This window comes from Hemicordylus capensis, chromosome 1 (assembly GCF_027244095.1).
Source record: "Hemicordylus capensis ecotype Gifberg chromosome 1, rHemCap1.1.pri, whole genome shotgun sequence".
Taxonomy (NCBI): Eukaryota; Metazoa; Chordata; class Lepidosauria; order Squamata; family Cordylidae; genus Hemicordylus; species Hemicordylus capensis.
In genome coordinates this window covers 389,578,083-389,597,728 of record NC_069657.1, presented here as the reverse complement: position 1 = coordinate 389,597,728, position 19,646 = coordinate 389,578,083, and the positions used below count along the sequence as shown (strand labels likewise).

General features: G+C 41.2%; 1 protein-coding gene across 5 annotated transcripts in view; it reads right to left on the bottom strand.

Moving 5' to 3' along the window:
* Positions 1–19,646, bottom strand: part of PRKD3 (protein kinase D3) — a 138,697-nt gene that overhangs the window by 57,279 nt on the left and 61,772 nt on the right. For all 5 annotated transcript variants that reach the window (XR_008317700.1, XR_008317701.1, XM_053302847.1 and 2 more), the window contains 4 exons: positions 18,744–18,882; positions 17,751–17,882; positions 16,339–16,493; positions 6,602–6,788 (listed from right to left, as the gene is read on the bottom strand). Coding sequence is in view for 3 of the 5 variants with exons in the window: in XM_053302847.1 (XP_053158822.1) it covers positions 6,602–6,788; positions 16,339–16,493; positions 17,751–17,882; positions 18,744–18,882 (613 nt within the window). In the remaining 2 variants the exon portion in view is untranslated. The remainder of the gene's footprint in view (positions 1–6,601; positions 6,789–16,338; positions 16,494–17,750; positions 17,883–18,743; positions 18,883–19,646) is intronic.

The following is a 19,646-nucleotide window of genomic DNA, read 5'->3' as shown; positions in this document are numbered from 1 at the left end:
GGAAACTTAGCAGTCATGGGATAAGGGGACAAGTACATGTGTGGATTGCTAACTGGTTGAAAGACAGGAAACAGAGGTCTAGAATCTGGGGTAAGCAGCGAGGTGGCCAGATTTGCAGATGATACCAAACTCTTTCGGGTAGTGAAATCCATAACTGATTGTGAAGAGCTCCAAAAGGATCTCTCCAAACTGGGTGAGTGGGCGACAAAGTGGCAAATGCGGTTCAGTGTTGGCAAGTGTAAAGTGAAGCACATTGGAACGAAAAACCCCAACTTCAAGTATATGCTGATGGGATCTGAACTGTCGGTGACTGACCAGGAGAGGGATTCTGGGGTTGTGGTGGACAGCTCGTTGAAAGTGTCAACTCAATGTGCGGCAGCTGTGAAAAAGGCCAATTGCATGCTAGGGGTCATTAGGAAGGGGATTGAAAATAAAACGGCTAATATTATAATGCCCTTATACAAAACTATGGTGCGGCCACACCTGGAGTACTGCGTACAATTCTGGTCACCACATCTAAAAAAGGACATTGTAGAACTGGAAAAGGTGCAGAAGAGGGCAACCAAGATGATCAAGGGCCTAGAGCACCTTTCTTATGATGCAAGGCTACAACACCTGGGGCTATTTAGTTTAGAAAAAAGACGACTGCGGGGAGACATGATAGAGGTCTATAAAAATGGTGTGGAGAAAGTAGATAGAGAGAAATTCTTCTCTTCTCCCATAACACTAGAACTAGGGGTCATCCCATGAAATTGGTTGCCGGGAAATCTAGGACCAACAAACAAAAGTACTTTTTCACACAACGCATAATCAACTTGTGGAATTCTCTGCCATGATGTGGTGACAGCCAACAACCTGGATGGCTTTAAGAGGGGTTTGGATAAGTTCATGGAGAAGAGATCTATTGATGGCTACCAGTCAGAGGGCTGTAGGACACCTCCAGCCTCGGGGGCGGGGTGTCTCTGGGTACCAGTTGTGGGGGAGTAACATCAGGAGAGAGGGCATGCCCTCAACTCTTGCCTGTGGCTTCCAGTGGCATCTGGTGGGCCACTGTGCGAAACGGGATGCTGAACTAGATGGGCCTTGGGCCTGATCCAGTAGGGCTGTTCTTATGTTCTTAAAAGTTTCCGCTGATTAATCATTTTGATTTTAAATCAATTCATAGATGTAAAGAAATATATGACCAAGCCTCAATATAAAGGCCTTCTAGAGAAGGAAGTGTAAAACATGTGCAATTTATGAACACACACTACTTGTCATAGTTATAAGAAAAACCACCAGATCCCAAATGGCTCCAAAAAAGCATTTCCTATCTTAGTCACAACAACTGAAATATGCCCCTACATATTTCAGGGTTGATTGGGAACATAGGAAGCTGCCTTCTCCGAGTCAGACCATTGGTCCACCTAGCTCAGGATTATCTACACAGACTGGCAGCGGCTTCTCCTGCCAGGGAGGGAACTTGGAACCTTCCCCTTAACTTAAGGGGAATATCTTACAGTGCTCACACGTCTCCCATTCAAATGCAAACCAGGATAAACCCTGCCTAGCAAAGACTTTAAAAAACAGGAGAATTAACTCACCAGTACTAAAAAAAAACCCAACCATTTTTAATGTTTTAGTAATAGTAGTAGTTTTAAACTCTGCAGAAACCACCCTGCATTTCCACTGTCCGATTCCCGGGAATTGCCCAGCAAGGGTTCACTTCTGTCTTAGTGCAGCTGCTCCACCTCCCCAAACTAGACCAAGAGCTGGTCTATAGGAGGAGAGTTGGTCTTGTGGTAGCAAGCATGACTTGTCCCTTAGCTAAACCTGGTTGCCTACGAATGAGAGACTAGACTTACCCCTGCTAACTGGGCATTACCCCTGCTAACTGGGCAAAGAGGCACCTTTTAATGTGGCGATTCTCTTTATTTAGCAGAGGGAGAGTAACTGGCCCTATCCAACCCCAGCACAGTACTTCTAGTGACTGTTGCTGGTGTGTGTCTTATGTTTCTTTTTAGAATGTGAGCCCTTTGGGGACAGGGAGCCATCTTATTTGTTATTTCTCTTTGTAAACCGCCCTGAGCCATTTTTGGAAGGGTGGTATAGAAATCGAATTATTTATTATTATTATTTCTTGTTTACACAGTCAGACAGGTGTTATCGACTGGTTTGTTTTATCCAGACATCGAGTCCTTCCCAAGGACCTGGGATGGCTGAATTTTATTGTCAATGTTGTTGCTGTTATTATAGATATCGTCACAGAATATAGGCTGTTCCCAGTAAAGTTGCTTTTTGTAATTCGCTGATGGTAATTTCTGTAGCCCCTATGGTGTTGAGGTGCTCTTCAAGTTGTTTTGGAATTGCACCTATGGCACCAGTTACCACTGAGATTATTTTGGTCTTTTTCTGCAACAGCCTTTCAATTTCAATTTGTAGATCTTTGTATTTGGTGATTTTTTCTATTTCTTTTTCTTCTATTCTGCTATCCCCTGGTATTGCTATGTCGATTATTTTGACTTGTTTTTCTTTCTTCTCGACTACAGTTATATCTGGTGTATTGTGTGGCAGATGTTTGTCTGTTTGTAGTCGGAAGTCCCATAATATTTTTACATCTTCATTTTCTTCAACTTTTTCAATTTTATGGTCCCACCAATTTTTCGCAACAGGTAGCTTGTATTTTTTGCAGATGTTCCAGTGTATCATCCCTGCTACCTTGTCATGCCTTTGTTTGTAGTCAGTCTGTGCGATCTTTTTACAACAGCTGATTAGGTGGTGCACTGTTTCATCTGCTTCTTTACAAAGGCGGCACTTGCTGTTTGTTGTGGATTTTTTGACTTTTGCTCTTATTGCATTTGTTCTTAGTGCCTGTTCTTGCACGGCCAGTATTAAACCCTCTGTTTCTTTCTTCAAGTTGCCATTCTTAAGCCATTGCCAGGTCTTGGTGATGTCTGATTTTCCAATTATATTGTGCAAATTTTGACCATGCAGGGGCTTATTTTTCCATTTTTCTGCTCGGTTCTTGACTTGTACTTTCTTGTAGGCCTGCTTTGTTTCATTGGTATTGAATAGTTTTGCGTTATTGACCATTTGAAGTGCATCTTCTTCACTGTCCTTGATATATTCTTCAAGGCCTCTTTTCTCCTCCTATACTGTTTGATGGACTTGCAGCATTCCTCTTCCACCTGAGCTGCGAGGGAGGTATAGCCTATCGACATCACTCCGGGGGTGCAGAGCATGATTGATGGTCATGATTTTCCTGGTCTTACGATCTAGCGTCTCTAGCTCTGCCTGGGTCCAGTCTATTATTCCTGCACTGTATCTGATAACAGGTATAGCCCAGGTGTTTATGGCTTGTATGGTATTCCCGCCATTGAGTTTGGACTTGAGGATTTTTCTAACTCTCCTGATGTATTCACTTCCAATTTTTCTTTTAACTTCAGTGTGCGCGATGTTATCAGCCTGGAGAATGCCCAAGTATTTGTAATGTTCTTTCTCTTCCAGGTTCTTGATCTTGCTTCCATTGGGCAGTTCTATTCCTTCTGTTTTTCTTATTTTCCCTCTGTTCATTATTAATGCAGCACACTTGTCTAGTCCAAACTCCATTGCTATATCGCTACTGAATATACGGACAGTGTTTAGCAGTGATTCAATTTCTCACTGGGACTTTCCATACAACTTCAGATCGTCCATGTACAGCAGATGGTTTATTTTACTGGATGTTTTAGATGTTTGGTATCCGAGGCCTGTTTTGTTTAGTATTTGTGAAAGTGAGGTCATGGCGATTACAAACAACAGAGGGGATAGTGAGTCCCCTTGGAAAATGCCTCTTCTAATGCTAACCTGTCCAAGTGTCTCACCATTGATTGTTAACTGTGTACTCCACATGCTCATTGCTTTTTTTATAAATATCTGAATGTTTTTGCTGACCCCAGTTGTTTCTAAACATTTTAGTATCCATGTGTGAGGCAATGAATCGAAGGCTTTCTTGTAGTCAATCCATGCAACACTTAGATTGGTTTTTCTTCTCTTGCAGTTTTCTAAAATCATTTTGTCAATCAGCAGCTGGTCTTTTGTGCCTCTGTGTTTGGGCAATTTCCTTTCTGTTCAACTGGAAGCTGTTTGTTAGTTAATAAGTGTTGCATCACTTCATCTGCTATTATTCCAGTTAATAATTTGAACATGGTTGGCAGGCAGGTGATCGGTCTATAATTACTTGGAACTGCTCCTTTTGCTGGGTCTTTCATGATGAGATGAGTTTACCCAGTTGTTAGCCATTGTTCAACATCACCTCCTTGCAAAATAAGATTCAACTGTTTTGATAGTTGTTTATGAAGGCTTGTTAGGTGTTTAAGCCAAAAGCCATGCAGTTCGTCACCTGGCGCAGTCCAATTTTTAATTTTCTTTGCTCTTTCACTTATTAATTCTGGTGTTATTATTAGATCTTGCATTTGTTAGCTACATTTTTCAACCTCTTTCACCCAGCCTGCTTTTTTATTATAATCTATTGGATTGTCCCATAGTTTCCCCCAGAATTGCACTGTTTCTTCTTTGTTTGGTGTTTCTATGTTTCTTGCAGTTTCTCCTTCTATGCTTTGGTAGAAATGTCTCTGATTTGACCGGAATTGGAGATTCTGCCTGTGTTGTGTAATTCTAGCTTCGTATCTGCTAATCTTCTTTTACACTGCTGTTATTTGCTGCTTTATTATTTCCAGGACTTCTCTAATTTTCATTGAATCTAGGTGGTATTTTTGGATCAGATACTGTTTGGTGTTTTCATTCTTCAGCTTCTTGTCTTTCATATCTTTCAATTTACTAGCATCTGATCTAAGCCTGGAGATTTTATTTTCTAATCTAATCTTCCATTTAGTTGATGTACTACTTTCTTTTTTTACAGGTCCACTGATCTTATATCCGAGCTCTTGTGTTCTTATTGTTGCTGCACTGTACATTAGTTGGTTTGTTTCTTGCAAATTATTGGTTGTTATTTCTGCAAGTGCAGCACTGACATCTTTTAATGCCTAAGCAAGTTGTTTTTTGGCAACTGTTTTTAGAGCTGGAAGTCGAACTCTGGTGGTTGTTTGGTTCATGTGCTCAGTTATTTTTTGCTTTAGTTCTAGTTGCTTTTCTGTTAAATGGCATTTGGGTTTTTGAGGTGAAGGCAAAGGGGTGGTTGCCTGGTTTTGATTTTGAAACAGTTCAGCAACAGTGGCATCCTCGATTTCCGACACCTCCTCCACCTGCGCCTGAGCAACTGCTTCAGTTGGTGGTAATTCTTCTTCCATATCTTGAGCCTGTGTTGCTCTTTGCAGTTCTTCCAGCTCAACTCCTGTGAATACTTTATTTCTTATTATGAATCTTCTCTGGTCTGCTAGCCTTTGTTCTGTTATTTCTGTATCTGGATGCTTCTCTTTCCAAATTTGGTACATTCTTTTAAAATAATCTCTTCTAGTTGGACTAGACTTGTAATAGCAGATCATTATTTCCTTGTTGGCATTTTTCATATTTTTTTTCGGTTAAGCGACGTTTCTTCCAGTAACTTTGCTGTCTTCAGCCCTAGTTGCTCAACTGAAGATCCTGAATCCTGTTGCCCACTTGCCACCAGATGTCCAGGGACTATAGCACCTGGCGCGGTCCTTGTTGACCTGGGCGACGACCGATCTGGTATAGATTTATTAAAGTTACGTCTCACCATATTGTTGATGGGAGAGGCACTCTTTGTCTGGCTCCTCTGGTGAGACCTGTCCAGTATGGTTGGACCTCTGGCATAGCTCTCACCTTCCTCAGAGCACGCAAGCCCCACAACCACGTCAAGGTAGTGCCTCACTGGGGCATCATCATCATCATCATCCTCATTATTATTATTATTATTATTAGAAGTGTGAGCACCGCAAGATATTCCCCTTAGGGGATGGAGCCGCTCTGGGAAGGGCAGAAGGTTCCAAGTTCCCTCTCTGGCTTCTCCAAGATAGGGCTGAGAGAGATTCCTGCCTGCAACCTTGGAGAAACCGCTGCCTGTTTGTAGACAATACTGAGCTAGATAGACCTATGGTCTGACTCAGTATATGACAGCTTCCTATGTTCCTATGGAACTAGTGCTACTAGGGCAGGGGAAGGTGAAAAGTTGGCAGGAGCAGAAGGGCAGAGGGAAAGGAAGGGAGGAAACACCGGCTGGGCAGCGGACCTGGAAAAGGACTGGCAGAGGTGCCAAGCAGCGAGCCGCCAAGAAGATGCTGCAATGGCAGCATGTTGGAGGTTGGGCTCACTAGCGATTCCAACCTGCCTGCCCTGGAAATAACATGTGGTGACTACTGCAGAAGCAGCCTTCACCGCCGCCCACCTGCCTGTCCCTTCAACCATGTCACCTAAGGTGGACCAGCAAGCAGAGCTTTGTCCGAGCAGCAAGAGAGGACCAAGCAACGAGGCAGTGCTCTCCTCTCAGCTGTTTGGCTGCTTCTGGGGCACCAGAAAGATTAATCTGGTAATCAAGCAGGTCAAGGTCTGCAACACTATCTATTGAAATAATTTTAATCTGAGCTTTGATTTTCAACATTGGAATGTATTAAAGTATTAAATAACCGTTATTAATGTTGTTGCTGAAGAAAATGGATTATCTTACCTTTACACTGCATTCCTTGGCGGAAAAGACCTTTCAGCAGCCGTTTGCAGTACTGGCATATGGTGGGTCGAGTGTAAGAATGGACAGCAAAGGTATGTGGAACCTTCACCCTGCAGAGGACCATCTTTTCCATCCAAATTGGACGCCCACTCCAGGAGGGAATCCTCTTACTGGGTTCTGGATTACGCTGGAGGTAAACCCAGAGGGGGTGGGAGGGTTGCAGAAAACAGACATGTTGGGCTTCAGCTTCTGAACACAGGTAAGAGTTACAGCAATAGATATAATATAGTGAAATTTGAAGAACAATAAATAGAGGAGTTTCTACACTTTTGTGGAATGTGTCCCTAAAGATTTTGAGCTTTTAAAAAATTCTTATTTTGCTTAGGTCCCCTGCTAACTGGGCAAAGAGGCACCTTTTACCGTGGTAATTCTCTTTATTTAGCAGGGGGAGAGTAATTGGCCCTATCCACCCCCAGCACAGTACTTTCAGTGACTGTTGCTGGTGTGTGTCTTATGTTTCTTTTTAGAATGTGAGCCCTTTGGGGACAGCGAGCCATCTTATTTGTTTGTTATTTCTCTTTGTAAACCGCCCTGAGCCATTTTTGGAAGGGCGGTATAGAAATTGAATTATTATTATTATTATTATTATTATTATTATTATTATTATTATTTCTTGTTTACACAGTCAGACAGGTGTTATCGACTGGTTTGTTTTATCCAGACATCGAGTCCTTCCCAAGGACCTGGGATGGCTGAATTTTATTGTCAGTTGTTATAGATATCGTCACAAAATATAGGCTGTTCCCAGTAAAGCTGCTTTTTGTAATTGGCTGATGGTGATTTCTGTGGCCCCTATGGTGTTGAGGTGCTCTTCCAGGTCTTTTGGAACTGCACCCAGGGCGCCAATTACCACTGGGATTATTTTAGTCTTTTTCTGCCACAGCCTTTCAATTTCAATTTGTAGATCTTTGTATTTGGTGATTTTTTTCTATTTCTTTTTCTTCTATTCTGCTATCCCCTGGTATTGCTATGTCGATTATTTTGACTTGTTTTTCTTTCTTCTCAACTACAGTTATATCTGGTGTATTGTGTGGCAGATGTTTGTCTGTTTGTAGTCGGAAGTCCCATAATATTTTCACATCTTCATTTTCTTCAACTTTTTCAATTTGATGGTCCCACCAATTTTTGGCTACATCATCATCATCATCATCATTATAAATATAATATTAGTAAATACAACATAACATGAATACAATAGTATTATTAATAAACCGCTGCTTTTATCATAATGAAAAAGGAACATATGGATCAACTCTTTCCTCAAATTTACCATTTAAGTAGGCTACAGATCAAATCTGGTTATCTGCTTACTGACTGCAGCTAAAATGAATATTCCTTATAAATGGAAACCTTCAGATCCACTTGCATTAATGAACTGGTACAAGCATATGGGGGACATACATGTTACTCACTAAAATAGGAACCATATCAAGAGGACAGAAACAGTATGGAGAGTCTTTTTAAAGTGTGTAACCCACCCCATCCTGAAGAACAACACTAGAAAACGCATTGTGCAGAACTGTGAACTTAATTCCTCCAAGTTTTTTCTCTAGCCACCTACTTCTTCTTGCTCCTTATTCAGTTACAAGCCTTGTCAGAAACCCACCCTAATACGTCTCCCAAGTCCAAGGAAGTGTTTTGTTTTATATTATTTTATATCAACTTGGTCTCTATGTTCTGGGAATGTACTAAGTTATTGCTTTCTTTCGCTGCCATCATATGATTATTTATTATCCTGCTCTCAGTACTTAACTCCTTGGGCAAGTAGCCTTACAAGCGCAGGATAGGCATATATGTTCAGTGCATAAAAGAAGCAAGGCTTAAAATGTAGAACAAAGAAAGAATAAGTTTGTTTCCAAAGGATTGAAATAAAAATCTCTGCAAGGCACATCAACTTATCTACAATGTTACTAAATAAGACAGCTGTTGGACTCTCTCAGAGGGCTTTTTCTTTCTTTATAATTGTAATAATTAATAATTAATTATAATAATTAATTATAAGTATATAATAATTATATACCTTAGGGAGATATATAACTTGGACAGAGATATATAAACTTGGTGTGCAGATTTGGTGAAATAACCCAGACCTTTCTGTCTGTTACCAGGAGTTTTTGCTTCTGGGCACCTTTCTTGCTCAAGGTTTCTTTCCCAGGCTTAACACTCCAGATTTCTAGAGCACTGCACCAGTGTACTACTAGTTCTACAGTCTCCACACATTCACTGACCAAGTTTCTCACAAACCCCAGAATAATCTCCCTTGTTCAGTTACCACACAAAATCAATCTCTCTCACAGCTACATTCTGTCCAACCTCTCTCTCCTAACTCCCAGCTCCAACTCCCTCTCTGTCACCAACTGTCCTCCTTTATATCCCTCTCTGGACATTCAATGCTTGTTTACTATGGCAACTCTTGCTCACGCACACTCCATCACTCTCTCTTCAACTTCTGAATGTAAGTTTCATCACAGACCTCCTTTAGCAGTCTACAGTACACATCATCTTTAAAATGAAAGACTTTCTATGCAGGGACTACCTGATCTGGGAAGAATTATGCCTGATAAGGAGTTCTGTGTCACACAGAAGCCAGCATGTTACTTATGGTTTGCATCAATATATTCACATTGGAGTAAACTGCAAGCCAAAACTAGTCAGGGCCACAGCAGGGCTGCTCAACTTCAGCCCTCCTGCAGATGTTGGCCTACAACTCATATAAACCCTGGCTATTGGCCACTGTAGCTGGAGATTATGGGAGCTGTAGTCTAGGGTGCCTAAACTGAGCAGGCCTCGGCCAAAGGCATTATAGCAACCTTTTCTGCCAAGAACATTCACCAGGTCTCACTCTGTTTTATCTAACATCTGCAGACACCAGACAATCTTCACATTATGGCCAAACAATGCTAAATTTCAATGCTTAATGATCTCCAATTGGGAACTCATAGAGGGAGTGTGTCTGTTGATCTTTTTGGATCTCTTGGCAGCTTTCGATACTATTGACCATAGTATCCTTCTCAAACGTCTGAAGGGATTGGGAGTGGGAGGCACTGCTTTGCAGTGCTTCCACTCCTACCTCACGGGCAGATTCCAGACGGTGTCTCTTGGAGACTATTGTTCTTCAAAATCCGAACTTTCCTATGGTGTCCCTCAGGGTTCCGAATTGTCTCCAGTGTTGTTTAACATCAACATGAAACCACTGGGAGAGATCAGGAGATTGAGTGTTATCAATATGCTGATGACACCCAAATCTATTTCTCCATGTCAACATCATCAGGAGAAGGTATAACCTCCCTAGACGACTGCCTGGAGGCAGTAATGGTCTGGATGAGGGATAAAAAACTGAGGCTGAATCCATATAAGACAGAGGTACTTATTGTGCTGGGTCGGAACTCGGGAGACGATTTTGATCTGCTGGTTCTGGATGGGGTCACGCTCCCCAAGAAGGAACAAGTATGCAGGCTGGGGGTGCTTATGGATCCAAACCTCTCCCTGGTGTCTCAGGTTGGTGGTGACCAGAGGTGCTTTTTATCAGCTTCGGCTGATACGCCAGCTGCATTCATTTGAGATGAACAACCTCAAAACAGTGGTGCATCTGCTGGTAACATCTAGGCTGGATTACTGCAATGTGCTCTATGTGAGGCTGCCTTTGTACGTATTCAGGAAACTGCAGTTGGTTCAAAACATGACAGCCAGGTTGGTCTCTGGGTCATCTAGAAGAGACCATATTACTCCTGTGTTGAAGGAATTGCACTGGCTACTGATACATTTCTGGGCAAAATACAAGGTGCTGGTCATTACCTATAAAGCCCTAAACAGTTTAGGCCCTGGGTATTTAATAGAACATCTTCTTCGCCATGAGCCCCACTGCCTGCTAAGAGCATCTGGAGAGGTTTGCCTGCAGCTGCTGCCAACTTGTCTGGCGGCTACTCGGGAATGGGCTTTCTCTGTTGCAGCCCCTGGACTTTGGAATGTGCTCCCAGTTGAAATAAGAGTTTCCCCATCTCTGGCAACTTTTAAAAAGGCACTGAAGACACATTTATTCATCCAGGCTTTTAATTAGATTTATAGTTTTAAATAATTTTAATACTGGGTTTTAAATGTTTTTAATCTTTTAAATTATTTTAATTGTTAATTGATTTAATGTTTTAAATGATTTTAATTGTAAACCATCCAGAGACGCAAGTTTTGGGCAGTACAGAATATTTTAAATAAATAATAAAAATAATTTATTAAATGAGACATGTGAGTATTCATCATATTGATGTGAGTCAAAAAAAATTCCACAACCAAATTTTTTCATGGAAAAGTTTCCAGCCCACATTGCTGCATTGAAATCATACCAATAAGTTACAGGATAATAAGTAACAATATATCTTTGAGCATACTAAAAAATAATATATGCTTCCCCCCACTATTATACTGCCGAGTTGCTATCTTAAGACATTTAAAAGTATTCCAATGTAAATAATTTCAAAGTGAACTTTGAATGTGTTTGGAATATAACTTTTAAACCACATTAAATGTGTTGGGGTTCCCCTCCACCAGTCAAATATAGGGAGAGAAAGGATTGGAGGGAGGACTAGACCTCACTTAATGCAACTGCTGGGAGTGTGGGCCTTTCCTAAAAAGGAAACAAGTTGTTCTAGTAAAAACTAATCAGCCTACTTTCCTTTCACTGTCTCTACATCTAGACTAAATTTGGTGCATATCAAAGTCCACAAGTTAGATCTCTTGTGCCTCAAATGTTCATGTGTCTGCCATCTTGGATCGGGGTGGATGTCATAATTATAAACTGCACCATTGAGTTATCTCTGTGTGTCACTCACTACCGCTGTTCCAAATTTGGCTCAAATTGGTTAGACTGTCCACAAGTTAGTGCACTTGCGCCTCAAAAGTTTATGCTTCCACCATCTTGAATCAGAGTGGGTGACATCATTACAAACTACACCTCTGAGGTGTCCCTATGTGTCACTCACTACAACAGTACGTAATTTGTTTCAAATCAGTTAGACAGTCTACAAGTTAGCCCTCTTGTGCCTCAAACATTCATGCGTCTACCATCTTAGACTGGGGTAGATGACATCATCACAAACAATTTCATTGAGGTGTCCCTATGTGTCCCTACAGCTCCAGCAAATTTGGTTCAAATTGGTTAAACAGTTCACAAATTAGCCCACTTGCACCTCAAAAGTTTACACATCCACCATCTTGAATTGGCATGGATGACATCATCACAAGCTATGCCACTGAGGCGTCCGTGTCTGTCACTCATCATTTCAACTGTACCCAATTTGGGTCAAATAGGTTAGGCAGTCAACAAATTAGCCCATTTACGCCTCAGATGTTCATGCGGTCGTCATCTTGAACTGGAGTGAATGACATCATCACACACCATGCCATTTGGACATCCCTATGTGTCCCTGCAGCTGTAGCAAATTTGGTTCAAATCGGTTATGCGGTTCACAAGTTAGCCCACTTGCACTTCAAATGTTTACGCATCCGTAGTCTTGAATTGGTGTGGATGACATTCATCACAAACTACACCATTGAGGTGTCCCTATGTGTCTACAACTGTACCCGATTTGGTTCATATTGGTCCAGGCGCTGCGAAGTTGATAGAGAGGAACACATGGACACACACACACAGAATGCTGGGTGATCTCATAAGCCTACTGGAAAGTAGGCTAAAATAGCCCAGGAAGTTCAAATCAAAGGGACCAATCCAGAGGACTGGGCAGGGATTTCTGGCTCAGCTACCAGCAGCAGAAGCTTTGGCTTGTTAGTTAGTCTGTCCCAGGCAAGCCCTGAGGAAGCAGCAGGCTGATAGCTGCTGGGGATATGGGAAGGTCGCAGTCTGTAAGTAACAAGTTAGGACCAAGTCAGTTAAACACGTCAAGGAAGTTATTTTTCTTTACTGATTGCTTGCAATCTGCGTTGCCAAGTTAATGAAAACTCTCCCTTGCAGTCTGTTTTATGAAAAGACAATTATTCTTGTTGCTTACCTTTTTATTTTAATCTGATAATAAATCCTTGTTGTTGAAGTGTACTACTCTTTATTTTGGGTCTGCCTTAGTCTCACACCTTTGGAGGCCTAGGACTGCTCAGCCCTTTTTGAGAGGGTTTTGCTACTTTAATACTACCCCCAGGAACCTTATATGGGGAATGGGTTTTCCCACATCAAAATATTTGTTTATTATTTATTTATTGAATTTATATACCGCCTAATATAGATATATCTAGATGGTATACAGAAATGTCTAGGCAGTGTACTAGAAATAAAGTGGATGGTGGCAGCCTACTGTGAATCCCTTACAGACAAGCATGGGCGTATCTAGGGGTAGGTCAGGCAGGGCACGTGCCCTGGGCGCCACTTGAAGGGGGGCTCCATTTTGTAAAATTAATTTTTTTTTAAAGGCTGCCAAAAACAAAATGGCCACCGTGCATGCCCAAATGGCCTCTGTGAGGCCCTAGGTCATGCCAGGCCTTGCAGAGGCCATTTGAGCATGCGCGGTGGCCATTTTTAAAAAAGATTTTTTAAAATGGCCACTGCACATGCTCAAATGGTCCCTGCGAGGCCCTAGAGGCCAGTGGGGGGGGGGAGGAACCTTTGCAAAAACCCCAGCCTTTAGGAAGCCCCCCGAAGGGGCTACAGGTAAAATAATAATAATATATAATGTAAGTCACTGTACACATATTCAGATTGGCACTATGTACAGAGAATCAGGGCTTGTGAATACTGAGCTGATGCTTATGAGCTAGGATTGTATTCATTTGCTCTTACTTTGCATTCTACAATTTTCTGAGAAAAATATCTTATGCAAATTTTATAAAAAATAAGGGAAAATGCATAGAACATTTTCCAGTTCAAAATTTTGTAGAAATCCCACAACACCACTCAGACTTCTTGAAGCCTCCTCTTTTAACAAATATTTTTAGTATTTTTTACTACTGTTGTGGCAACCCTGATGACTACATTAGACCCAGAGTTACCAATCCAAAATTATGTGAAATCCAGGACTGTGTCCAATTCCACATTATTAAGAAATCAATTAATGCCTGAACTCAGATGAACTGACCAGGATATGACACCCAGGTCTGATGACTTGCCTTTGGGATAGATGGTAATTGCTTTGCAAAGGTAGGGGCAATCCAGCATTGTTTCTAAATGTTTGTGAAACGTGTAATCAAGAGACACAATGGCCAGGCTTGCTTTCCTGTCTCACACATATCCAATGCTATCACTGTGGAATGCCTTTACAGATGCATGTTAGGAGGATTTACACACACTAGAAATTTGGATATGTTGTTGTCCAGCTCATTCATGTTGGACCAGAACTCATAGTCCAGCGAGCTGGGCTGAGATCTGTATCTTTGCCAGCACCACTGAACTCCTTGCAACAGGAGTTCAATGGAGTGAAAGGAGTGAACTAAAACTGTCTGGAACTTGCTCTCAGGTAATGTCTCTGGGGAAAGCTAGTTGCTGAGCTCGCATTTCCTCTTACAGGAAGTTTACACTAGTCATTTGGTCATTGTTTTGCTATCCAGTGAATTGTCTTGAAAAAACGTGATAAGACGTCTTTCTCTGAGGAGATATTTGCAATGTAGAATTAGAAGCATTTTTTATATCCTCTTGCTGTTTTTAGAATTATACCCTAGGTAGATGTACACAAAAGAAAATGATTTAATTGCTGTCTCACACATATAGCCTTGATTCTTCTTTCCTAACATCTTTGACTTTTAACATTCTTGAAGACCAGGCACTAGAAAGTCTGGGGACAAGAGAAGATTACCATTTGCAAGCTCAGAGATGCAATTGGCTTTGGGAATGTCAATGGAATAATATTCTTCCCAACACCAGTTAATAGGAGATGGAACCCAGATCCTGGGTACCTTGGTCTGACCTAATATCCTGACCTAATATCCTGAATAATTAGAAGACAGTATCTGGAGGATAACAGCAATTGACACCTTATGTGATCCAGGAAGGATGATGATATTTTAAACAGACTCTATGGAGATCAAATGATGGAACAACTATAAGAAGTGAGTTCACCAGACAGAAAGCCAGGAAGCTTTGCCTAACCAGCAGATCTTTACTCATGTGCACATCTCAAGTGCCTGCTGTCTAGTTGCGGAGCTAACAGAGGCCTAGGACCTGCAGACAAGAGACTGCTCAGTGATTCTTGTCGCGGGGCAAAGAATCAAGGGCCAACTCTGTCTGTGAAATCCAGCATCAGCTTTTTCCATCTGAAGCCTCATCGTTCCCAAGCCTTGGATCCAAGCTGTGTACACTTGCTGCCCCACGTCGGGCCATGGTAAATATGCTACTTCTACAACCTTGGATCCCACTTCCCTCCCCCCCCCCCTTTCCCCCTTCCTCTTCCCTCTACTAACTCCTGATTCCCAACCATCCCACTCCTGTGCCTTCCTTACTCCCCACCCCCCTTTTTCTATCTAAATTGTGTTAGGTTATAGGTTAGGTTATACCCCTGCTTACTTGGCAAAGAGGCACCTTTTTAACGTGGTGATTCTCTTTATTTAGCAGGGGGAGAGTAACTGGCTCTATCCACCCCCAGCACAGGACCTCCAGTGACTGTTGCTGGTGTCTATCTTATGTTTCTTTTTATATTGTGAGCCCTTTGGAGACAGGGATCCATCTTTTTGTTTGTTATTTCTCTGTGTAAACTGCCCTGAGCCATTTTTTGAAGGGCAGTATTGAAACTGAATTAATAATAAAAACAACAACAATAACGGAAGATTTAATACTGACCTTACATGCATCCACACACATATGATAGTTAGGAACACTGGGTTGATGTTATTACTAGCTATAATGGAAAGATTATTAGTAATTCTGATTGATTGTTCTGTTTTCTGCTCAGTTAGGTTGAATCTGGTGTTCTTTTATACTCAATAAAGCCCACTGAATTATTGGAGAGTGTTTTGGTTTTCTTCCTACTTTCGTGCCCAGACTGCATGGTCACCATATAAAGAAGTGGTCACTTTGTGACACTGGTGAGACAAGCCTAATTTCATATGCTAGCTCCGGAGCATATCTAGTGTACAAATCAGGCTTGGCTCACAACACTACTACCATAATATTTGAAAAATGAATGGAACCACCTTTCTCACAGGCAACAGGACCCTGCTGGACTGTCTACTTATTCAGGCATATTCAGAAAGTGTCAAAGCATGTTCTTAGGTATCTAATATAATGTGTATCATAGAATACACATTTAAAGGTCCTATGTGTAATTCTAGTCATTTATTACTAAGCATAGGGCTCTCTGGCATTTCTGCAGAAGATGATCATAAACACTCTCATTATTACTTAAACTATTTAACTCAGGAGTTCTCAAACATGGGCCCTCAGATGCTGTTAGACTACAACTCCCATCATCCCTAGCCACAATGGCCAAAGGTTATTGGCAACATTCAATATTTTATAGAAAAGTGGCTTAGAAGTTTTAAACATAGAATAAAATGTTCCAAGGGCAAGCTCTGGTACTGAAACCCAGCTGCAAGACGGTTTGAGCTGGTGAATCCTGTACAAATAAAGAGCGCCCAAGTCACAAATTCAAGGAAAGTAGGGGTAAGGGTTGCATGCTCGAACAAGGAGCACTGGCTTATGCAACTTGGGTTTAGACAATATTTTTCCTCCTCAAGGGGGCATTAAATACCTCTTCTGTGGCTGTGGCTGATTCCGTTTGTACTGGTCTTGGGACTGAAAGTGCAGCTCCAGGTAAAGACACATTAGAAAGACGCCTCTTTCTCACTCCACTGCAATTGTTTGGGATCTTGAAAGCACACCGCTTGTGGTAGTTTAATCCACATCCTAGTGAAATTAGCATGAGGGATGCAGCGGAGGGAGGGGGAGAGATAAATAATTTCTTAACTATTTCATTTAAATGTATAGTGCCATTAACAGTGATAGCTTCAGGTCACATTTTCAGAAGATAACGATCAGGGCAAAGATATGATAAAGCGAACTCTAGTTGTTTGAATTTTAAACACCACCTATAATACTGCAGTGACACTGTAATTATTAGCAGATCTTTGCACAGCACGGAATTTTTTGGCCTCAGTGCTTGCTTTTCTGACCCTGCTTCACCCTGGTTAAAGCCTGAAAACAGGGCCTGTTATGCAATTCAGAATGCTGCTGATCTTCCTCTGCTCTCTTTCCCCTGGCAGACTATCTAAACAATGTACTCCTGGCTTTGCCGGAACCACGGGAGCTGAGCAGAAGCCAATGGGCAAGTGCTGGGTTCCTAAATACCTGGACGACAGCATGCTGACAGGCACACTGGGGAAGGTGCTTCAGCCAATTGAACAAGGGCCACACAGAAAGAGCTCCCCACTTGGAGCTTTCTTCATACACTATAAAACCCAAGGCTGGGCATTGAAACCTTTCACTAATTAATGCTTCAGCCCTGAACTTGCATTAGCATGTCTGCCTCCAGCACTGGCATCATGTCATAGCTTCTGATGTGGCACTGGCTGCCCTTTGCACATCTTAAGCCTTGCATGCTGGCACAAAAAGCCTCCAGTTGAATCATGTGTGTCTCAACATTGCTGTGAAATAAACACTATTCGCTTGCCATAGGAGGGGGAAAAACACCCTCTGAAAATGTTTTCTAACTTTGTAAGCATTTTCCAAAACCAGAGAGAAAAAATTAACATCTCTTGCTGAGTTACAACCACATTTAAATGTACCATATTTTCTACTTAAATGTAGAAAGGTTGTGATGGGTACATTATTAAAGGTTGTTTATTGCCGCCTGTGGCATTTGCACCGATGCAGCATTTATGCTACAATTCAGGATCAAGCTGTAGTAAAATATTAAGTGTTCAACACAACCGAAAAAGTAATGCACGATGTCCCGCTCTAACTGTGACATGTACTCCAATGCAGCGTTTCTGCTAGGCTTCTGCAATTTTTTTGCCTTTTTTCCTTACTGCAGCGTTTACACTCATGCAGCATTTCTGCCCAAAATTACAGTAATGGAACTATATGTACAAAATCAGAAGTGCATGGAGAATTTCCAGACAGACATGCTTAATGCTTAAGGTTCACTATTACTGGCCAGCTTACCTTCACATTTCAATCCTTGTCGTACCAAGCCCCAAAGCATTTCTCCACAATAGTCACAAAACGTGGGGGCTTTGTAAGAATGCACATAAAGCATATGAGGCCGAATCTGAAAATCTTCAACTGTAGCCAAGGCTTTTAAAAAATTGAAGGGGGGAAGAAAATAAAAGAAATAAAGATTTCTTGTTAACAGTAAGGTTTATAACTAAATCTTTTTCTTTTTTTTAACTGGTATCTTCAGAGAGATGACACTGTGTAGAAACTCTGACTAGGCTATGAACAAATCCTCAGATAGACATACATTGTGAAATACATATGAAACTGCCTTATATTGAGTCACAACATGAATCCACTTAGGGCAGTATTGTTTACACTATCAGTGGCTCTCCAGCAGTGTTCCCTCTAACAGGGATTCCCAGATATTGTTGATTACAACTCTCACAATCCTCAGACAAAGGCCACTGCAGCTGGGAGTTGTAGTCAAAAACATCTGGGAATCCTTGTTACAGGGAACACTGCTCTCCAGGGTTTCAGACAGGAGTCTTCCCCAGTTCTGTATGGAGATACCAGGGTCTTTCTGCATGCATAGTGGGTATTCTAACACTGGATTATGGCCCTAACCACCAGTTGGGAAATTTTTGTAAATCCACAGAATGTTTGGGTGTTTTGGAATAAGGGCCTCATGAAGAATTTTTCTACAGTATTAAGAACATACACTGACTGCCAACAGAAACCAGAGAATTGACAACCTATCAATTCCATAAGATAAATCCAATATTAAAAAGTCAAAAGCATTCGTATTTCAATTGCAATAGTTGGTTCATTCAATAAGAGATCATTTAATCTACTTTTTGCCTAACTTTTAATAAATATTGATATAGCAGTTTACCAATTTCAACTTATTCAAGACAATGGCTATATTGTGGTTTTCATTAATGTTGTACCAGACCCCATGTAGTTAATAATATGAGCTTACTTAACATAAACTATCCTTACCAGAGAGAACAACCTCAATGAGGTCACCTTCACGTATCTCTTCAGCCGATGTAATTCGCTGTAAAATGTTTTCCGAGTTCAGGTCATGGCGAAACAGGAGAATTTTATCATACATGCCAAAAAAGCCACACTCTGGTAACTGCAACAACAAAGCAGACTCCAAGTTAGAACATGCCATAATTAATGTCAAATGTTTTCCCCCGGTTTGGATTGAAAAATGAGCATAAATATTCCTTAAACTACCACTGATCTTGTTAATATAAAGGTTCTATGCAATTTTCTCATTGGCTTTGATTGAGTTAGAGATGATGGAAAGATTTGCATATGCATTGTGCAAATGTGAATAATTAATTATTCATTTAAACAAAATATTTTTTTCTATTTGCCAGGTTTTCAAACAGCAAGTTGAAATCTGTCTTTTCCATCTCAAACCAATTACAGTGACTACATAGCAGTGTACTATATATGTAATAAAACAACAGTACAAACATGTACCTTCACTCCTCTTCAGATAAAACATCTGGCAAGTGAAGCTTAGTAAATACTGCCGTTATGTGAAATCACAAGGCATATTGTCAAACACATACACATACACATCTGAACAAAGCAAAACAAGATGAACATTTTGATGTCCACAAAAAGTCCACATTTGGACTTTAGCTATATAAACACTGCCATATTCACCCAAACCAACTATGTTGCTAAACTGTTGTCTAGGGGCCAGTCCTGAGATATGATATTTTTATATTCATAAAGGGGAGGAGGCAAAGAGACATAACTATAATATTGAAAAGGTCAAGCTTGAAATATAAAAGTAAAGTGTGCTGTCGAGTTGGTGTCGGCTCCTGGCGACCACAGAACCCTGTGGTTGTCTTTTGTAGAATACAGGAGGGAGTTTACCAT